This window comes from Hipposideros armiger, unplaced genomic scaffold (genome assembly GCF_001890085.2).
Source record: "Hipposideros armiger isolate ML-2016 unplaced genomic scaffold, ASM189008v1 scaffold_45, whole genome shotgun sequence".
NCBI lineage: Eukaryota > Metazoa > Chordata > Mammalia > Chiroptera > Hipposideridae > Hipposideros > Hipposideros armiger.
In genome coordinates, this window is record NW_017731395.1 from 4,930,550 (window position 1) to 4,950,697 (window position 20,148).

Below are 20,148 nucleotides of genomic sequence, written 5' to 3' on the forward strand. Positions count from 1 at the left end.
GGCCCCCTTGGATCATTTCTGCCCTAAGTTTTACACTGGGCTGTTATCACAGAAACGGGGGGTGCAGAGAAACCCCCCGTGCCTGCCCCATGCTGGATTCCAGGCGGCACTTCCCTGGTAGCCGTGATTTCTGGGACAGTGCTGTTCGCCCTCACGCCCCTTCCAGTAACACGTACTTTCCTTCTGTTTCCAGAGCTGTCGATGATGAAGTCGAAGGCAACTTTGAAGAGGTGCTTGTAACCCCCTGAATCCCACCCTGTCCATCCTGGACACCCCAGGGAACAGAGTAAAAAGTAATCCCAGGGGTTTAGGAGCACCCCCACACACACCTCCGGGGCTTCATGAGCACAGCTAGAGATTAAGGACGCAGACCTGCCCTCGGGCGTCTGAGCGCCTCCGGCTGGCCCCTGCCCACTGGGGAGGAGGGAGCCTGTGTGACATGGGGAAGGGTGGCACGGAGAAGGATGGGCCACCAGTGCTGCACTGATCTGTGCGACGTTCTCTTCACTTCCCTTTCTGGGCCTCGGTTTTCTCTGTAAAATGCGAGTGCTGGGTGACCACATTTTTGAGGTTCCCTAGGGTCCCAAAAGTTGTGATTCAGTGGTAAATCCTGGAGGACTGTGAGGGACACAGCTCAGGACTTTTAGATGGGGCGCGACCATAACAAGTCCAAGGTTGTGTGGGGAAACCTCCACAAAAGGAAGGAACTCGTCCCGCTGTCCCAGGACCTATGGGGGCTCCACAATCGCAGGCTCCTCAGTTACTGAAGTTCTCCGCTTGTCCTGTGCCCTCACCGAGAGGCAGAACCATTTCCAAGGGCCTCATGGGCTGCGCTCACCAGCCACTGTCACAATCTTTCCAGAACATTCCAGCTACTCACGCTTCTGAATCCCCATGAGAGCCGGTCACAAAAAGCCTATGTTGGTTATATGTTTAAAAAGACACCTATGTGAGAATATAGCTTATATTCTTTCTCATGAGTTATAACTGAAAAAAAAAATTCTTTTATTAATTCTTCCCACTGTCCTTTCTCTCCATCCCAGTAACCTCAGGATTCAGGCCCAAGAGGGAGGTAGAGAGGGAGAACTGAAGGAGAGGGGGAGGCTGCCCCCCGAAGGGAGTGCAGGCACCTGACTGTCATTCTTTGAGTCACTGTTTGTCACTTCCGTGTCTCCCCTTCCAGATTGACGTCAGTGAGGACGACATTGACGATGGCTTCAGGAGGCTGTTTGCCCAGTTGGCAGGGGAGGTAGGTGTGCCCCAAATCTCTAGGTTATGCACTCTGCTTGATGCAAAGGAAAGCAGTCTTTGCCCTCAAGGAGATGTCAGTGTAAAGGGGGACAGGAAACAAGCTGACTAGGAGCAAAGGGGGTTTGCAAATGGAACTTGGATTCTGCTCACACCCCGTGCCCGTGTCCTCCCCATATTGCAGGGCCTTCTGTTTTTGTGGTCAGCTCTGCTGCTGTGTTCCTCCTGCCTTAGGATTCTTGGCCTCACCTGGTGGCTGTTTTCATTTGTCTGTTTCACTGCAGCTGAAACATGGGGAACTCAGCCCCTTATCCTTGATTTCCACCAAAACATTTGGGAGATGGGTTTTAAATCTCAAGAATGCAAGCAACTTACAACAGAGTATTAGACTTCCCTTTTCTTAAAACAATCCCTCAGCCACTTAAGGCCCCAGTCGGCTATTAAGTTATCCAGCCCTTTCTTCCCATAACTCCAAAAAAGAAGCCAACCTTGGTCTTACACAATGGGGCTTGTCCCTCCATTACACGATACACAATGTATCGGAGGGAATACAGACTGGTTGTAACCAGCTCTACAGGAAGCCAGATCTGAGTTTTCAAAGGTGAGGACAGCGTGCTGATGGGAGGAACGGTGTGAGAGGACTAAGTCAAGAACACAGACAGCGAGGTGAAAATTTATGCTTTATATTCTCTACAGCAAAGAACTCTACCTAGAGCAAGCGCATTGTATGTTAAAACACTGTATCTAAAATATGGGCTGTGCAGGCCCCCTCAAAATGGGGCCTGGGGACAGCAGCAGCAGCCCGTGGGGCTTGTTAGAAACGCACTTTCATAGACCGCAGCCCAGACCTGCCTAATGCACCTCATGCAGGGGTTGGCCAGAGCCCGCATCCATTACACGTTTGCGGCTCCGTGCATCACATGGCTCCAAGGGGGCCAATAATTATGCTCTCGCTGCATCTCCACAGGATGCAGAGATTTCTGCCTTCGAGCTGCAGACAATCCTGAGGAGAGTTCTCGCCAAGCGTAAGTGCCCCCTCCTTGCAAATCCCTCATCCTGCTCCTTCCCGTGTGGGAATCCTTCCCCTTCCATGTCTCGGCTGCTTGGTTGAACCATCACTCCCCACTCCCACACAAGTGCCACCACCCACTGCTGCCACCAAAGAATGAAGGAAGCTCTGTGTGATGTGACTTTAAAAAGAACAAAGGTTCCCAGGGTCTCGAGAGCAAAGGTCACGTCCAGGTTTCCACTACTTCCTGGCTTTGTGAAGGAAACCAAGGTGTAGAGCCTCTGACTCATTTCCTTCTCTGCAGGCACAAAAATACTTACCTCTTAAGAGTGGTTGAACCTCTTCAATGAGGCAACATGTAGAAATTGCCTAGCGCAAAGCCTGTGCTCCAGAAATGGCGGCTGTTATGATGAGTAATTGGTAAGAAAAGGCTGAGTTAGCCCAGATAGTGGAAACCGGGAAGTACCCCCACGTCCCTGGGTTCCCTGGTTGTATTTAGTAGGAAATCATTGACAGAATGACAACATCTATCAATAATTAGCCAGAATGGAAAAGTAAAGAGATCATCTTATACTCAAACTAAGGGAATGGCATTAAAAAGCCTCATCTCCCAAATGTGTGGTTAAATGAGCCTCATCTGACCAGCTCTTCACTGGGAGAAATGTCACTTCGTTTGAGCCAACGGGCCAGGCAAGTGATATCAAGGCCCCAGAATGGCGGCTCTGGGCCTAGGCTGCGGGGCTTCTACAAGGAATGAACACAACTGGATGGAGACTCGAGAGGCGTGCTTCTCACAAACCTTTAAGGCAGCTTGGAATTATTTCTTAAGCAGAAACTATCAAAGGATTGATGGTTCAGCTCCCACTGCTGATCACCACTAGGGGGAGACACACACACACACTTTTCCCCTTCAAATTACCACAAAAACTGTGCAGCCTTTGATAAGAGCAACCCCACTGAGCAGAGGTTTGTACAATATCAGAAATTGTAAGCCTGGATCAGAAACAAACATGCATGTTGTCATGTCCTCAACGTCAGCCCTGCGGATCATTCTAGAAGTCTTGTGGACTTCAGAGACAGACTCTGGCTAACCTTATGAGATAACAGTAAACCCTCCCCTCGGAGCTGACGACGAGTCCAGGCCCAGCTGCGTCTTCCCTCAGTGACTGAACCACATGCGCCTTGTAGGAGCCTTAGCTAATGAACGGGTCCGTGCCCTCAGGGGACAGTGGCTGTATCAGAGCGCCTGTGACTCACAGAACTCGGACGGGGGTAGAGTGGCCAGGCACTGCCAGCGCTGAGCAGGGCTTTCCCCAAGGCAGGCCCCAGTCCTCGCCCTCCCTCCTCCAGTCGGGGAGGACAGGGAGATGGTGTTTGCCCTTGAGGCCGCCAGGCACAAGTGAGGTCATAGGGCTCTTCAATGTGTGGCCATCGTGAGCCCAAGGAGACTAAAGCCTCATTGTTTCCCTGCAGATGGAGGGTGGGAGTGGGCAGAATCAGGCCACCGTCGGATTCAGCACTTGCGTCCCCTGTGCCTCTGAGCTCGGCACCCTCCCCGCCTGCCTGGTGACTCTGGCCTTGTGTCCAAGGGCCCCACACACAGCCTCATGCCCATACCCGAGGAGGGGTCGGGGCCCCGAATGGCAGCACTGAGACGGGCTAGGGTAGAACCTTTACAAGCACATGACAGAAAGGGTGGGCTTCTCGTGAAATCTGTGGGAACCAGATTCACATTTGTGACAAGGGTCGCCTCACACGACCACCTGCTGATCACCAACTAGACAGGACTCACCTGGTAGAGCAGTGTCTCCAGATAGCTTCCGGGTCCTCAGGGTTCTCACTTCTAGGGACACAGAGGCTCCGTGAATGCCTGCAGACAGACAGTTCAAGTAAGCGTCTTCCTCTCCCAGGTCCTAGCCCGCGTGAACTCTTGTGCCCACCGCTTTTCTTTTCCCTGCCTGATGACCACAGGTGATTTTGCACTGTGGGAGCTCTTAGAGACCCAGTCATTTATCATTCTTTTATTTTCAGAGCACTTATTAGAGCCCTGTTTGCCCATGGTGAACACACAGAGAAATCAGGCCAATGTGACACCTCCTCTGTGCTGTCCCAATATAGTGGCCAGTAGCCAGACATGGCTATTTAAAACAGTTAAGTGGCTATTGTAACAAAGAGTGCAGATAGAGAACTTTTCTATCATTTTAGGAAGTTCTTTTGGATTGTGCTGCTCTATAGGATTCTCCTATCACACTACTTTGGTCTTCCAGGCCAAGATATCAAGTCAGATGGCTTCAGCATCGAGACCTGCAAAATCATGGTGGACATGCTGGATGTATCCTTTAATGTGCTCCAGAGAACAGGGACTGGGAGTTGGCAGTTTCACCCTGCAGAGATTCTAACACGGCGGTTCTCAACCTTCCTAATGCCGCGACCCTTTAATACAGTTCCTCATGTTGTGGTGACCCCCAACCATAAAATTATTTTCTAACACATTGCCCGCCCCCCCAGAAAGGCCAGAGGGACCCCACCTGCGGAGTGGTTGTAAGACTGTTGCACTCCTGACCTTCGTTACTAGGAAACACAAGACGCTTCAGATGAGGGGAACCCACATGCCACATGCCCTGGTTACCTCCCCAGGCTCAAAGTGCAGGTTGGCCAGCGTTTCTGGGGTGGGTGCGGGAAATTCCAACAGAACACCCACCATTCTCTGCCTGGAGCAGCTGGCATTTGTGTCCTGAGCGACAGTGTTTCTACTTCCTTTAGGAAAATACAGTTGACCTTGAACGACGCTGGGGTTAGGGGCGCTGACCCCCCCCCCATGCCGTCAAAAATCCTAGTACAACTTTTGACTCCCCAGAATTTAACTACTAATAGCTCACTGCTGACCGGAAGCCTTACTGATAACATAAAAGAGTCGGTTAACATGTTTCGTGTGTTATATATATTATATACTGTAGTCTTACCATAAAGTAAGCTAGAGAAGATAAAATGTTATTAAGAAAGTTATAAGAGAAAATACATTTACAGTATAGTACGTAATTATTGAAAAAAATCTGCGTATAAGTGGAGCCATGCATTTCAAACCCGTGTTATTCAAGGGTCCGCTGTATTCCCTAAACTGTGATATTTCCGATGTGAATCTGTTTTCTCTGGCCCCCGTTTTCTTCTCGGTTTCCCTCCACGGGCATTCTCCTTCCCCTTTGCTCTAACTCCTTCCCAGTTCCCCCCGCCCCAGGCAGACTCTTCACCTGTTTCCCCCTTGTCCCTGATGCTTACTGAGAAGTGCTGGGCAGGGATGGTCTAAGCTTCTAGGGAGTTCTATCTAGCGGGCTCCCGGCACTACTGTGTAGCTCCTCTCACAAAAGGCCTTAGAAATACACCAAACAGTACTCCCCAAATCAGCAAGGGCCCAGCCACTAGAAGCCACCTGAAGCCCTCTGTATATCATCCCACAGCTCTTTTTTTAGCAAGATCTGGGGCCCCCCATGGCACCCCCAGACCAATCAGCAAGCAGGGTCATGGGGAGCCAGCAGGTCTCTATGTGGCCCTTCCACCAGCCCCTTAGATGGAGGTTTGGCCAGTGCGAGAGCCGGGCAAGGGCCCTCGTGCATGCTGTGGTTACCAGATACCCAGTGGATAGCACAAACCAGGGGACCCTGCCTGCATGAACCCAGACTCCGGGAGCTTTCCTTAACTAAAGGCAGTCGGATGGGAGCGGTAAGCTGGGCCTAAAGGAATTCTACATTCTTTGGACGAAGATTCAAAAATACCAAGTAAGAACCCAGGAGGGCCCAGAGGCGGTGGGGGGGAAGGGGGGTTGTCCTGTGTTGGGCACATGCTGTGCATAGACCTGCAAGCGCAGCAACTCTTCAGGAGGGCGGAGGAGCATGTCCAAGGCGGTGGGGGTTTTACACACGATGGGGCTCAGAATGAGTGGAAACAGGGAAAGTGCCAAGGGGACAAAACAAGGACCCTGCAAGTTAAGTGGCCTGCTCCCCGCCTTCGCCTCATTGACGGGAAATGGGGTCATCTAAAAGCCACCATCCAGAGTGTCCTGAAAAGGCTGTGTAGCCTCTTGTACTTGGGATTTTTAACAGCTCAAGTTTAAAAATACGTAAGACAACAGTATAGCCCGTGGTAGTTGGCTGGTTGATTTGATGGGCACATTTACAAGCCAGCTCACAGAGAGAGGCGAAATACTATTAGCTCTGGAAGGCAGAAAACATGGTGATTCTTCCAAGGCCAGACCAGAGGCACAGAGCTGGGAAATCTTCATCCCACTCAGCACAGCACAGAGGGCCTTGCCACCTGCCTTGCTCTGGGTCACATTCTTGTAACTATCTTGTATGTTTCAGAAAATTTACCGGGAGATCGACGTGGATAGGTCTGGTACCATGAATTCCTATGAGATGCGGAAAGCGTTAGAAGAAGCAGGTAACACTTTATAACTGTGTTTTCTTTTGTTTTATCAGTAATTCTATAAGTTCTGACACTTAGATAATACAGTACAAAGTATGGTGAGCTATGAAATAAAGTAGATGCTGGCTCAATAGGAACACATACTTTTTATCCCCCCTTGAAAGACTAACTGGCAAAATAAAACACAGTCCAGGGTGCTTTGCCTGCTAAGCCTTCTTGAATCTAAGCTTCCTTCTGAGCAGCCGGGCAGGTCAAGCAGACAAAGCCGGTTCTCAACAGACTTCCCTGAGCGCCCCCTTTCGGGTGCAGGGCTGATTAGGCAGAAATGGGGTGTCTCAGGGGAAGTCCTTGGCAGAGTGTGCTATCAATAAAAGGGACGCCAGCTTGCGGGAGACCAGCAGAGGGGGAGACGGGTGTGCTCTGGGGACAAATATGACATGAAGTTGTTCATTGTATTAGCTGGGCTATAACACTGCAGCAAAGACCCTGGTTTAAACAAGATACACCTTTTTCTCACATAACATTCCAAGCTCCAGCAGTTCAGGGCTGAGATGGTGCCTCCTGCTGTCAGGGACCCAGGACCCTTCTAGCCTACTGAGTCACCAGCCCTTACGAGTGTTGCCCTTACCCAGGGGACGTAGATGGCTTGCCACCACAACCCCATTCTGGCAGCGGATTGACTGAAAGACGAGGGAAAGATGGGCTCCTTGCCCTTAAGGGCACATGTCCCTCTGCTCACACATCCCACTGCCTGAACTTAGTCACATGGCCTCAGATGGCTGCAAGGGATGCTGGGAAAATAAAATTCTATTACTATGGGGAAAAAAGGAAGAAGTACAGCTTCTGCCACATACACCCAGGAAGAATCTAGTCTGCGAGATTCAGAGCTCAACAAACAGAAAAGAAAGCGTGGTTCACCAACAACCTGAAACAGCGTGACCATGGAAATAGGAACAGACAGGAAACGTCTTCTGTGTTAGTAAGGAGCCAGGCAGGGTGAAGGGGAGCGGTGTGGACACAACGGCAGGAGGCACTGCCTTTGCAAAATAAATCAAGCCTCCTAGGAAAGCAGCCAAGGGACAAAAGCAATGATGATTGTGGTTTAAATGGCTACAGCAGTTCCATAGCCCATGACCAGAGCTCCGGGGTACTACCGCGTTTCCCTGAAAATAAGACCCAACCAGAAAACATGCCCTAGCATGATTTTCAGGGTGCTCGTAATATAAGCCCTACCCCAAAATAAACCCAGTTAAGATCGTCAGCCAGACATGACTGTAATTTGAATAAATGTAGTTTTTGTACCTGAATAAATGAATAAAATGTGTCTTTTGGAGCAAAAATTAATATAACACCCGGTCTTATTTCGGGGCAACATGGTATCTCATCCTTAGCAACTGGTTTGTTTGTTCATTTGACTTCAGGTTTCAAGCTCCCCTGTGAACTGCACCAAGTCATCGTTGCTCGCTTTGCGGATGAACAGCTCATCATTGATTTTGATAATTTTGTGCGGTGCTTGGTTCGACTGGAAACACTCTTCAGTAAGTAGATATTTGGGTTAAGACCCATTTCAGTTCTCTCGATATTAAAGCAGCCTGCCTTTCACACGGGTGAAATCAGCCAGAACCAGAGATCTGTCTGTCCCATTGAGAATGGAAATCCTTCTTTAATTTGGGGAAGGAGGAAAGAAATAATAGCTTGTGACACTCAATGAAATCGGCTGCCAGATAGGGGAACAAGACAACGTGATGTCTGCTGCAGCTCACGCACGTGGAACATCCTCCTTTTCTTCCTCCACAGGGATATTTAAGCAGCTGGATCCCGAGAATACTGGAATGATACAGCTCGACCTTATCTCTGTAAGTCAGCAGCTTACATCAACCCCCTGGCTCCCGCAGGGATGGTCGGGGATGGAAAGGGCTGTTACTGGGGTGACAGAGACCTATGGTTTATTGGCCTGCTTTTTAAAGCTTTGCTTTAAAGCTCTTTTGGTCTGTAAATGGTTCTACAATCCCACCATGTATTTTTATTTGCATCTGTTTCCCATCTACCTATCGAGTCCAGCAAGACACACCAGGTCCCTCCTGCCATGAGCTGTGAGTGTAGCCCAAGGTTAAAATAAGAAGAGGGTGACTGCAGAATCCCTCTTAGAAAAATGCACTGCTAATTAGCAAGCATGGGAGAAGACACTTATAGAAGGAAACCCTTCGGATGAAATTCAAGTGGGTTTTGGGGAAGATCTGGCATTCTGAGAACAAATCTACTTAAAATACTTTCTGAGCAAATTACTCTCCTCTACTTCCAACCCCTTTAAAATAAAACGCACAATAGTAAACACGCTTGCCTTGTATAATTATTGTGCTCATAGGTCTGGAACCCCAGCCATGCCCACTTAGGTTGCAATACCAATTCCACACACACAAAAAGCACAAAATGTTCTCTTGTCATCCCAATGATAGAAAGTTCTCTCGCATCCAAGAAAGAAGCCAGCTGGGGTAGACTTTCACTCTCATCTGGCTCCAGGCTACATTTCCTCTATACTTGGGGGAACTGAGCTTGGAACAACACAGGCTGCAAAGGGCTGGGTCAGGTGGCCAGTGATGGGTGGGAATGAAAATGTCCTCATGTACCAGAGGGCAGCAAAGTGGTCAGAAGGCAGCCCTTTTCCTTCAAGTTTGAACTCTGGAGGAAGCCAGCAACTAAATAACTGTTTCACTCTATTATGCATTTTAAGTACCTTCAGCCAACTGAAAATATATTTTTAGCTGGTTACAAATAACAGCTAATACCATGTAACCTAGGAAATAGCCCTGCCCTGAGATTGCAGTCAAAAGTAGAGGCAATATAACTGTGACATGAACATGCAAAATGGAACGTTTTGGAAACTCTAGCCCGTTTCTCATTCTTGCTGGGAATCCTGTTCCCCCCCAGCTCCCACTGGCCCATGCTGACCAGCCTACGTAGCCCATCCCCCCCATTTCCTCTGAGAAACATCCACTGGCTTTCCCTCCTGTTCTCATCCTCAGCTTGCACAGGTCCCTAGAGAGCCCCACCCGCTAGTTTTCTTTGCTAAGGATGAGCACCATGAAGAACAGCTCCCTTTCAGCCTCAGCTGCAGGTGTGCAGGTGATACCACCAGCCCAGCTTTGCCAAAGTCCTGATGTCCAGGCCTATTTAATCCGAATCTGATTTAAAGTTCCCAGACAATTCCAGTATAGACCTGCGGATGAAAACCACTAGTTTAAGGGGTATGTACACCCCCAAACTAACTTCTGATATAACACCCTGAGGCAGAGATGTGCAAATGCTAATCCACCTGTTGTGTGAGTTTCATGTTTCACATATCTCAGTCAACCCTGTAATACGATTCACAACCACCTGACTCAAAAAACCCAGCTTTTTACTAATGTGTAAAAATCGAGACTAGAAATCAGGTAGAAAAAAGTGTGAGTTAGTGCACTGCTATCTTTTCTGGTACAACAGTCATTCAGAATAATCCACAGCTACTCAAATAGCCTTTCATTTTAAAAATGGTCATTGAACTTACTTGTTTTGTTTTGTTTTCTCCCTCACAGTGGCTCTGTTTTTCAGTACTTTGAAGTTATAACTCATCTGCCTGAAGATTTCTTATGAAAGAACATCAGCCACGGAACACGCATCCACAGAGAAACTTGATTATGGGAACATTTACTTAGACTAATGATTATAGCAGAAAGCAATGATGCCCTTTGAGCTAGCAGAACTTTCGGATATTAGAGTAAAAGATTTGCCTATCATCACACTCAAGTGAGTCACTTAACCCTCAACAAGCTCAAAGAAAGCTTTCTATCTGTAAATAGTATATACACTTTTTACTTTTACACACGGTCCTGTTTAGACCGATATTAAATCAGGAAAAAAAATGTAGGGAGTTATTTAACAGCTGAGCAAACATTCAATCTCCAAGGACATGAGGTCCTTGCTGGGAATACTGAAAGCAGCTTCAAGTTTAAAAAAGCAGCTGTGGCATTTACAAAACAGAGCTTAGGCAGGGCTCACAGACTCCCCTGAGTAAAACAGAAAAACGCTGCATCACGAAGTCAACTTGTCAGGGCAGCTGAAGAGGCCAGGTGAGAACGCTTACCTCTGTCCCTCGGGTTACACAAGAGACAGGCTTTATATAATACTAATTGGTTAACAGTAAATCTTCTGAAGTTCAAGTCCTTGAGTGCGTAGGGTCTCATACACTGAGTGTTATCAATACAGGAGTTCTACTCTTGGTCAGCTGCAGCAATACACCGAAACCAGGCGTCCAGTTGGCAAACCAGTTGTGATGAAGACAAAACAAGCTATTTGCTGCCTGCCTCAGAGATTCTTGACTTGGCCAGCTTTGTGTTTGTGCATGGAGTTGTGGGGGGCCATGGCGTAGCAGGGACTGTAGAAACACCATGAGCTCGTTTCCTGGCTTTACCATGGGAAAATGCTAACATCATTATAAAAGTATTGCCTTGTTGCCTTATCTTCTGCTCAATGTACTGTTAAATAAAGAGTTGCCCATGCAATCACACATGCTGAGCTGTCCTTCCTCCAAGGGCCCTTGCTGGCCTGAGTGCCCCCACTGCAGCCTGTTGCCACTGTGACAAGGTGACACCTATAAATTCCCGTATTGGGAGGAAAAGGCGTCTGACCTATCATTTCCATGTAGAGCTATAGCATTTTTAAAAAATCCAATCCAGAAGCTCTAATCATTGACCATAAAGTAGGTGTAGCTCTAATTGCTGCTGCCTCTTGGTCTTAAGGCGGCACAGGCAAGTTCCCTACTTTGTTTGCTATTTGAACTTCACTTTGATCAGTTCCTGCTGCTGTGGGAACAAGAAAGAGATCTGAGAAGACACATGGATACATCACCGGTCTGGTGGTGGTGATCCTGGGGGAATCATAAAAAATTTCTCCAGGGCCAGCCGAGTGGCGCGTCAGTTAAGAACTGGCTTGGGACGCCAGAGGGCCCCGGTTCGGATCCCACATATGAGGGCCAGTGACACTGCCCTCTACAGCTAAGATGCTGAACAACAGCTCAACCTGGAGCTGGGCTGCCGTGAGTCGCCGGCGACGGCGTAGGCTGCAGCCCCTGTGGCAGTGGATTGCCATGGGCTACCGTGTGTAGCCAGCAGCCAGCGTGAGCGGCCAGCAGCTGCCGTGAGCGGCCGTCCAGAAGCCAGCGACTGATCTGCCTCGCCCAGGAAGAGCGCAATGATGGTGCCAACTTGGGCCAGTGAAGCAACGTCCTCCACAACTAGCCTAAAGAACAAAAGGACAGCAACTTGTCTGTTCCCCTTCCCCCAATTCCCTAGCGCTGTTCCTATCCCCCAATCAAAAAATAAATAAAAATGGGAGAGGTGTAACAAGACTTAAAATTGGTAAATGCCAGCCTATTACTTCATAAAAAGATAGGAAGATAGGTTACCCAAATTCAACTCAAATGAGTTTCGGTTCTCAAGAGGTGTTTGAGTGCAGAGACATGGAAATGAGTGAATGAGGCCATGACCATGACTATGCGGGGAACGCCCCCCCCCCCTCCAGGGTGCTGATTTCCTCCGTTCAGCAGCACAGGGTTAGGAGAGTTAGACCTTTGCAGTCACTCAGGCTGAGGGTGGGCAAGTGTGGCCAGGGGACCCTGGAGTTGAGGATGCTGACCCACGTGGTTGAACTATGGGAGTGGCTGAAACTGGGGGGAGAAAGGTGGGCTCCTCCCGATACCAGAAGCCGCCCAACCTTTTACTTCTGTGCTGCGTGCTCTGCCCCTCCAGTCGCACGTTTGTCCGACCTCAGTTACCACTTCACTTTTAAATGTCTATTTCAGTCACAGTATAAGAAAAAAATGTGGGGTTTTTTTGTGTTTTTTTTTAAAGCAAGGTATATGCTTATCAAAGCCAATTTAGAAAAGCCTGGGAAAGGGGAATTACCAAATATTCTTGAGTTTTCCCACATAACATTTGTCAACGCCTTTTTAACGGGGAAAATACAGGTGATGAAGTAAGTCCCCTCCACCTTCTGCCCCGGAGGAAGTCACCCTAAACTAAACCTAAGCCCTCGCTGCTTCCTTCCCTCCAGTCCACGATGAAAGCCCTCCCTGAATGTCTGCTCTGAACTGCAGTCTCAGCCTGGCAATGAGCCCCCCTCTCCAACCTTCCTTTCCACAGCATTTAGGCACCGTCAGTGCTCACCACAGGCTAAGGTGCCCTTAACACACACACCCTCCTTAGCAGGGTTCACTCTCCGGCTGCTTTACTCTCCTACTTCCCCTTGTTTTTCAAAAAGAAACATTCTACTCCCGTAAAGATGTGACTACAGCATCAATGGCAACACACGACAGATGGAAAACAGCCGTATGTTCAACATCGGATAACCTGGATAAATTAAGGGGTGGAATATTGTGCAGCCATTAAAAATCATGTTCATGATGCCATGTCAAGCATAAAACAGGAAAAACAATGGCTTAAACAGTACGCTCTCAACTATTATACACGGGGGGAAAAAATCATAGACAATATGACAGAAACATGCCCAAATATTAACAGTGGTCTCCCCCCACCCTCCAAGCTTCATAACCCTTTTCTGAACTTTTATTAGGAGATTTGATATATAAGGATATGAGTACTCGGATAATAAAATTAACAAGATACCAAAAAGGGCGAATACAAACAAATGATGTTCAAAGTTTAGGACTAAAAGAAATAAAACTGCAACGATCGTGTTTTCCTAATTTTCACGTCTTCTCTTTTCCGACATTTGTGCAATTCTTTATAGTTTGGGTACAGTACTTACCATGGTTTCCATCAACTACCTGACGTACACAGAGGCGATGGTATTGAGCTCCATTTCGAATTAGGACAAGGCTTCGTGGGGTCCAGTGTCCTGGGCAAGGTCACGTGATGGGTTAGTAGTGTACTAGAAGAGAATGCATGTGGTTTTCGTCTCCTATTGCTGCGGTAACATATGAGCACAAACTTGGCGGCTTAAAAACCACCCATGTCTCCCAGTTCTGTAGAAGTCCAACACCTGTCTCATCGCACTAACTTACTTCTCACTGGACACTCGAGGAGGCTGTTTCCTGGTCCATGCAGGTTGGCCGCATTCAGTTCCACGTGGCGATAGGGCTGAAGTCCTGTTTTCTTGCTGGCTGAGTCCTATGCTTCAGGTCCCCCTGACTTCCCCTCTGCCTCACCGCTCCTGCTCAGAAGGGCTCGAGTGATTACTAAGCCAGACTGGGTAACCCAGGATCATATCCTTTTAAGGTCAGTTGATTAGTAAATTTACTTAAATCTGAAAAGTACCTCATAGCAGTACCTAGATTATTACTGTTTGATTGAATAACCAGGTGTCTTAGTCAGCTCAGGCTGCTGTAACAAAAATTCCACAGACCAGGTGGCTTAAGCAACTGACATTTCTCGATGTTCTAGAGGCTGGGAAGTCCAAGATCAAGGTGCCAGTAGATGGGATGTCCGGTGAGAGATCTTCCTCACTTGCAGATGCAGCTTTCTTGTCGTACCCTCACATGGAGAGAGGGGAGTTCGAGTCCTCCTCCTATAAGGACCCTGGTCCAATTATGGGGCCCCACCCTCACCATCTCATGGAAACCTCATCAATTCCCAAAGGCCATACCTCCAAACACCACACTCTGAGGGTTGGGGGCTTCAATGTATGAATTCTACGGGGACACATTCAGTCCATAGCACCAGGGGACAAGAATATGGAGGCAGGGGGGGGTCTTTAGAGTTCTGCCTACCATCCATGTTTTCTGACATTTATTAGTTCATGCTGTCACTGTTTCTCCATTACTCTGAAAGGCATAGTATGGTCTGTCTTTCAGCTTCCTTTCTTGCTAGCATTTAGCTCTAAAAGTGTATAAGGGAAAATGGTCATTGTTTTTTTCATTTGTGTCTTCTACTAAGTAAAATATGCCACTAAGCAAAATGGGTTCCAAAACAAACAATTCACAAACTTGGTAACATATCAATAAAACCATGTGGAGATCTTGCCTACATAAGTTTCCATCCCATAAATCAATATATATGACTCTATAAAGAAATGTGAAATAAAATGAGGACACTGAAACAGTCTATTCTACTGGTCTCTAAGATCTTTTTTTTTTTTAATTCGGGAATTGGGGGAGGGGAACAGACAAGTTTGCTGTCCTTTTGTCCTTCAGTCTAGTTGTGGAGGACATCGCTTCACTGGCCCATGTTGGTATTATGATCCTTGTGCTCTTCCCGGGTGAGGCAGATCGGTCGCCGGCCACTGCTCACGGACGGCTGTTCACAGCGGCTCTTGGCAGCTCACACCGGCTGCCGGTCACTCACGCTGGCTGCCAGCCACTCACGGTAGCTTACAGCAGCCCACTGCAGCCCCACTGCAGCCTACGCCATCGCCAGCGACTCACGGTAGCCCAGCTCCAGGTCAAGCTGTTGTTCACCATCTGTAGAGGGTGCAGCGTCACTGGCCCATGTGGGATCTGAACCAGTGGCCCTGCTGCTCAGAGCTCATGCTCCCAAGCGAACTCTTAACCAACAAGCCACTCGGCCGGCCCTCTAAGATCTTTTTTTTTTTTTTTTAAACTTAATTGTATATCAAAGACCACCACAAAACTCATAAATTGCAAAACTGAGAGTTGTCTGTAAGCAAAGAAATACTTCTTACATTTAATCACATTGCTGGTAAAGAAATCGTATTATTTTTCAGCTGGGTAAGATATCTCAATGGCTTGGGAACCTTAAACCAGGCCCCTTATGACATCAAAACTAAAACAAGTAAAGAGCATAGAGTCAAAAAGTTTAATTTTATTACAATTGTTTTTAAAGTCAGCTATAATCTTGACAAACATTATGGTTAAGTCTATAGCAAGTCTCTAATTTCCGAGATACAAAAGGCAATAAATATAGGTTCAAATTCAGCCTAAAAACAAGATTCTAAACCTAATTACCTGTAGTGTAGCTTGGTTTCAATATTTCCAATATATGTATAATTCTTAAAATACTACAAGAACTCATATAATAAAGTTATTGCTCACTGACTAGCAACCAACAGTTCTTCACTGACAATATACAGGTGTGTGGAAACTTCCAGCCGCCACGCGAGTCCCCTGAGGGTCTGCTGATGCTGGGGGACAATCGGGGATGGTGCCAGGATGGCACTGGTCCTTTCTGTTGGGAGGAGGTACAGGCAGGCGCCGGAAAACTCCAACAGAGCTGGACATGAAGCCGTTTCCCAGTAGCTCAGTAAATGGTCCTATTTCTTGCGGGAAACAGGATTGTCACTGGTTATCTGGAACACCTTTCCCCCACGGCAGTGAAATCAGCTCACTTATAAGCTCCATTTCGTGGTGCTGAATGTTCTCCATGAGCAGTGAATTTTCGATCCTTCATCTTCTTCCAAAGCACATTCTTCATGGCTTTCAAGTTACATCGTCATTAAAACAAGTCTTGTGAAATTTTGTGCCAAAAACAATCATATGACTTCTTAGTTATAACAGGGATTAATTCTTCATTAACTACAATTCTATAAAGTTTCAGGCCAAGCTCCTTTGTCTTGGTTTAATTCTTGGGTATAGCTGTAAGAGAGTTTATATAATATTCACATACTGTACAGACATGAGAGAGTCTAACAAAATCTCAAGAAATATTGGGGGGAGGGGGTGGATGGCCCAGCATCGAGGTTAAGCTACAGGAAGGACTCCTTCTGCCATGTGTAAGCACCTCAAGCTGCCCGAGGATAAAGATACACATTTAGCAGCTCTACTAATCTGCTACTCTGCAAGGACATTCAAAAGTCACAGGGCCCCTTAATGCTGACAATACCATGGTGCAGTGACATAAAAATCCACAGTGGCTGAGCCTGGATTCCATCTGCACAGCCTGCTGAACTGGAAATCAAGTCTAATAAGGAATACAAACTGCTGACGGTGATGCGCAATACATGCCATAAGCCCCAGCACTGGCGCTGCCATTCCAAGGGAAAAGATGAGATTCAAGTTTCTTTTAACTTGGTTCTCGATGGACATAACACGGTGTCATGGGACTCGAGGCTGTCAGGAACGAAATGCCACAGACTACAAGGCTACAGATTTAAGGAAGGATAAGTGGGGTGTTTTGTTTTAGGACTTTGTGGGTCTGTGTTTTCCATAACAAGAGCTGGAGAGGAGCGTGTAGGTGAAGGTCACAAGATCCCTGATCTTGAAGCCAAGAGCAAGTCAAACTAGTCATTCAACTGGCAAACTGAACAAAAGCCTCCCCCTTCCCCTCCTCTCGCAGACAAAGGGGAGAAAAGGCTTACTGAAAGAAAGCAGAGACCGACTTCCAGCCAAAATGGGAAAAGTGACTGGCAGACCAGTGTTATATAAAGGGTTATTTTTCTCTGAGAAAAGATATTTAGCCACTACAGTTTTCTAGACTCATATCTAAGCCTCTGACTAAAAATTTTACATGTATGCAATTTCCTTTTTTTCTCAACTTCAGAGAAACCAAAAAAAAGTTGTGTGGCAGCCACTTCTATCCAGAAAAGATTTCGAAAGGACTAAGAATATTTAAATGTTAGATTGAGATAGAAATCTTCAGTCCAGTCTGTTGATTTCAGAACCTTCTGAGAGACACACACGAAGCAGAACTGAGCCCGGCTAGCTGTGGGAAGGGGCCATTCTCCCCTGTGTCATTAGCCACAGGATCTCTTTGTTAAAAAATTAAAATAAGACTCAAAGCAGCAGCTAGTTCTCAGAGGTAGAGCTTTGCTCAGATAAGAAACTGTGCAAGTGCTTATCTGCTGTTGATGTTTGTCAGAAACAGAAAGTGGCTCCACACAAGACATTCCGTTTTTCTGGGGTTAGAAATGTTGCAGAAGCAAACGTGCTCCGCAGAGAACCTCCGTTATGTTTCCACTTTCATCCGGTAACTGAAAGCTTTCTTAAAGGGCTCCAGGCCTAACTCTTTCACTTTCATTATTCTCTATAATTTACATTATGATCACACAAAGGAATATTGCCTAAACCCCAACTGTTTGTTTAATAATAAATCCTGCTGTCTGGAAGGCAGCAGTCAGGATGGATGAGGTCATTCATGCTGCACATCAGACAAAGGACAATGGAGAAGGGAGCGTTGGAGGAGAAGACGCTGGTCACAGTCCAGAGAGCCACGTCCCGACACTGGAGTCACTTTAACCAAGTCCACAGAAAGTGACGCCCAGGCAGCGGGACACTCACACACGGAACCCCAGTTCACGGCCTCGATGCCAGAGCAGAAGCTCTGTGTGGGCGCAGACCATGTCTGTCCAACGGTTGATGAAAATACTAATAAAAATATCTCCCATCGGCTACATATTAGACACCTGCTTCATCCTCACAACAATCTTAGGAGGCGGTCTTCTCCAGCCCTCCCCCATCCTCCTTCTGCTGCCTGGTACCCACATCCTAAGTGTTGCTGGGGATCTGAGGATGTGGGGGGTCAGTGCTCCTGAGCTGTACCCCATGGGCTGAAGGGGCGCTCCCCTCCCTCAGGCGCCCCTCACTTCCTCACCAACAGTGGGTTTTGTGAGCACCTGTATCTTTAAACTTTTATCTCAGCCTCTCAGTTATACTATCATTCCTCTCCTTCCCTTTCACTCGTCCAACATGCCCCCTCTGCCCGCACACCCATGAGGGACCACTGGAACCTGTGGGGGAGCCTAATGCACTTCCTGTCTCCTCTGTGTTGCATCTGTCCAACCTCACTAGCCTTTTCCCTGAAAACACTCCTGAGAATCTTTATCTGATCACAGCCCTCCCTTCATACTAACATCGAAGTGTTACTGGTTTATATGTGCTTTTATCTTATTTTCTTGGTTTTCATGAAACTTAAATAGTAAAAAAACAACAAATTTTGTGTTTAGTGCCCTGTTCAAGGTCACTATGAAATTTGCAAATCCTGATTTAAACAAATTTAAAATTTATGCAAAGGTCCTAAGTTCAATTCCCATCACACCACCCAGTTACCTTTACTCTAACTGTAAATGTAGACAGGACCCCTGACCTCTGGAGGCTGTGTTATTGATCATAATAGGAATCACTGAAAATGTGGCCGTAAGTCTAAATCTAAGACTATCAAAATTTTCTAATCCACGTCTCATTAACAAAGGGCAGTGAGTTGCACTGTACCCATAACACACAGTTTCTGCAAAGCTCCTAACATACGAAAACATCGTAAGGGTTGGAATAACTTACTCCCAGCAGATTGCGTGGAACGTATCCCTCCTTCTCATTCAGGCGCGCCCACCACCATTCAATTTCATCTTCATCTTCCCTGCGGATGATTGTCATGCAGTCGCCCTCTTTCATGGGCAGCTCATCGTCATTCTGAGGTTCATAATCCCAAAGAGCATAAATGACTCCTTTATTCATTATGCCCATTTTCTCCTGAACTCCTAAAATCAGGATGGGAAGAAACGGCACAGAATATATAACTCAGAGAACGCCACTCTTTAAAAAACTTTTAGCTAACAAGGGATGTGAAATAATGGGGACTATAGTCAATAATGTTGTAAATATTATTGTAATATTATATGACATTATATGATAATATTGTAAAAACTATGTAGGGTGTCGGATGGATACTAGACTTACCGGGGAGATCACCTCATGAATTATATAAATGCCTAACCACTGCACTGTACACCTGAAACTAATATAAAAATAATATCGAATGTCAACTATAATTTTTTTAAATGTATGTATAGTCATGGGATGTAAAGTACAGCCTATGGAATACAGTCAATGGTATTGGAATAGCTATATATGGTGTCAGAGAGGTAGTAGACTTGTTGGGGTGATCATTTTGGGAGGAGTGTAGATCACTATGTTGTTTTGTACACCCAAAACTAATAAAAAACAGGGGAAAAATAACTTTTAGCTATACAAAACCAAAGGACGATAAAAGGGTCCATGCTGGAATGTTAGAACTTACAAATGTTCACTAAACAGACTTCTAGGGGCAGGCGGAGACGGCCAGCGGTGTGGAGGGAACATATGAAAGGCCAGCTGACGTGTGCTGTCAGCTCTAAAACAGCTCTACAAACTGACAAACACAGGGGCATAACCGAAAACCAGTCTGACTCAGAATACAAAAACTTCTGCAAGCCCAGGAATAAAAAAAGAAGTGTTCAAGCCTGGGATATTAAAAAAGGGAATGATATGCCTGTCAAATTTCAGCCTACTCCTAAGTGTAATGACCAAGAGCTGTAGGAGCATTACATCATTCTTTCCCCTAAATGTAGGGGAGACAGAGAAAAAAAAGCAGAAATGTTGCATCTATTAAAGTGGTCTCTATCAATTTCCAAATGGGGAAAGATTAAAAAAAATAATATGCAAGAATGAAGAAATATGCTAAGTATTTTAGACATGATATAAAAGTCTGCATATAGCCAACTCTAAAATAATGAGAATTCGAATTCTAGAAGATAGTGAAATCCACAACCTG

The 20,148-nt window shown here is 46.7% G+C and overlaps 2 protein-coding genes and 1 long non-coding RNA gene across 3 annotated transcripts in view; 1 reads left to right on the forward strand and 2 right to left on the reverse strand.

Moving 5' to 3' along the window:
- LOC109381195 (uncharacterized) overlaps nt 1-4,518 on the reverse strand; it is a 31,124-nt gene extending 26,606 nt beyond the window's left edge. Inside the window, exon 1 of the long non-coding RNA XR_002123657.1 lies at nt 4,050-4,518. This is a non-coding gene — a long non-coding RNA (uncharacterized LOC109381195). The remainder of the gene's footprint in view (nt 1-4,049) is intronic.
- CAPN2 (calpain 2) overlaps nt 1-11,219 on the forward strand; it is a 53,323-nt gene extending 42,104 nt beyond the window's left edge. The window contains exons 12-20 of the mRNA XM_019639641.1: nt 194-230; nt 1,184-1,249; nt 2,216-2,273; nt 4,525-4,589; nt 5,962-6,030; nt 6,613-6,691; nt 8,098-8,214; nt 8,474-8,532; nt 10,249-11,219. Of these exons, the coding sequence (XP_019495186.1) occupies nt 194-230; nt 1,184-1,249; nt 2,216-2,273; nt 4,525-4,589; nt 5,962-6,030; nt 6,613-6,691; nt 8,098-8,214; nt 8,474-8,532; nt 10,249-10,272 (574 nt within the window). The 3' untranslated portion in view covers nt 10,273-11,219. The remainder of the gene's footprint in view (nt 1-193; nt 231-1,183; nt 1,250-2,215; nt 2,274-4,524; nt 4,590-5,961; nt 6,031-6,612; nt 6,692-8,097; nt 8,215-8,473; nt 8,533-10,248) is intronic.
- A 4,250-nt stretch (nt 11,220-15,469) lies between these two features.
- Nucleotides 15,470-20,148, reverse strand: part of TP53BP2 (tumor protein p53 binding protein 2) — a 187,140-nt gene continuing 182,461 nt past the window's right edge. The window contains exons 17-18 of the mRNA XM_019639597.1: nt 18,897-19,096; nt 15,470-16,259 (exon numbers count right to left, since the gene is read on the reverse strand). Of these exons, the coding sequence (XP_019495142.1) occupies nt 16,218-16,259; nt 18,897-19,096 (242 nt within the window). The 3' untranslated portion in view covers nt 15,470-16,217. The remainder of the gene's footprint in view (nt 16,260-18,896; nt 19,097-20,148) is intronic.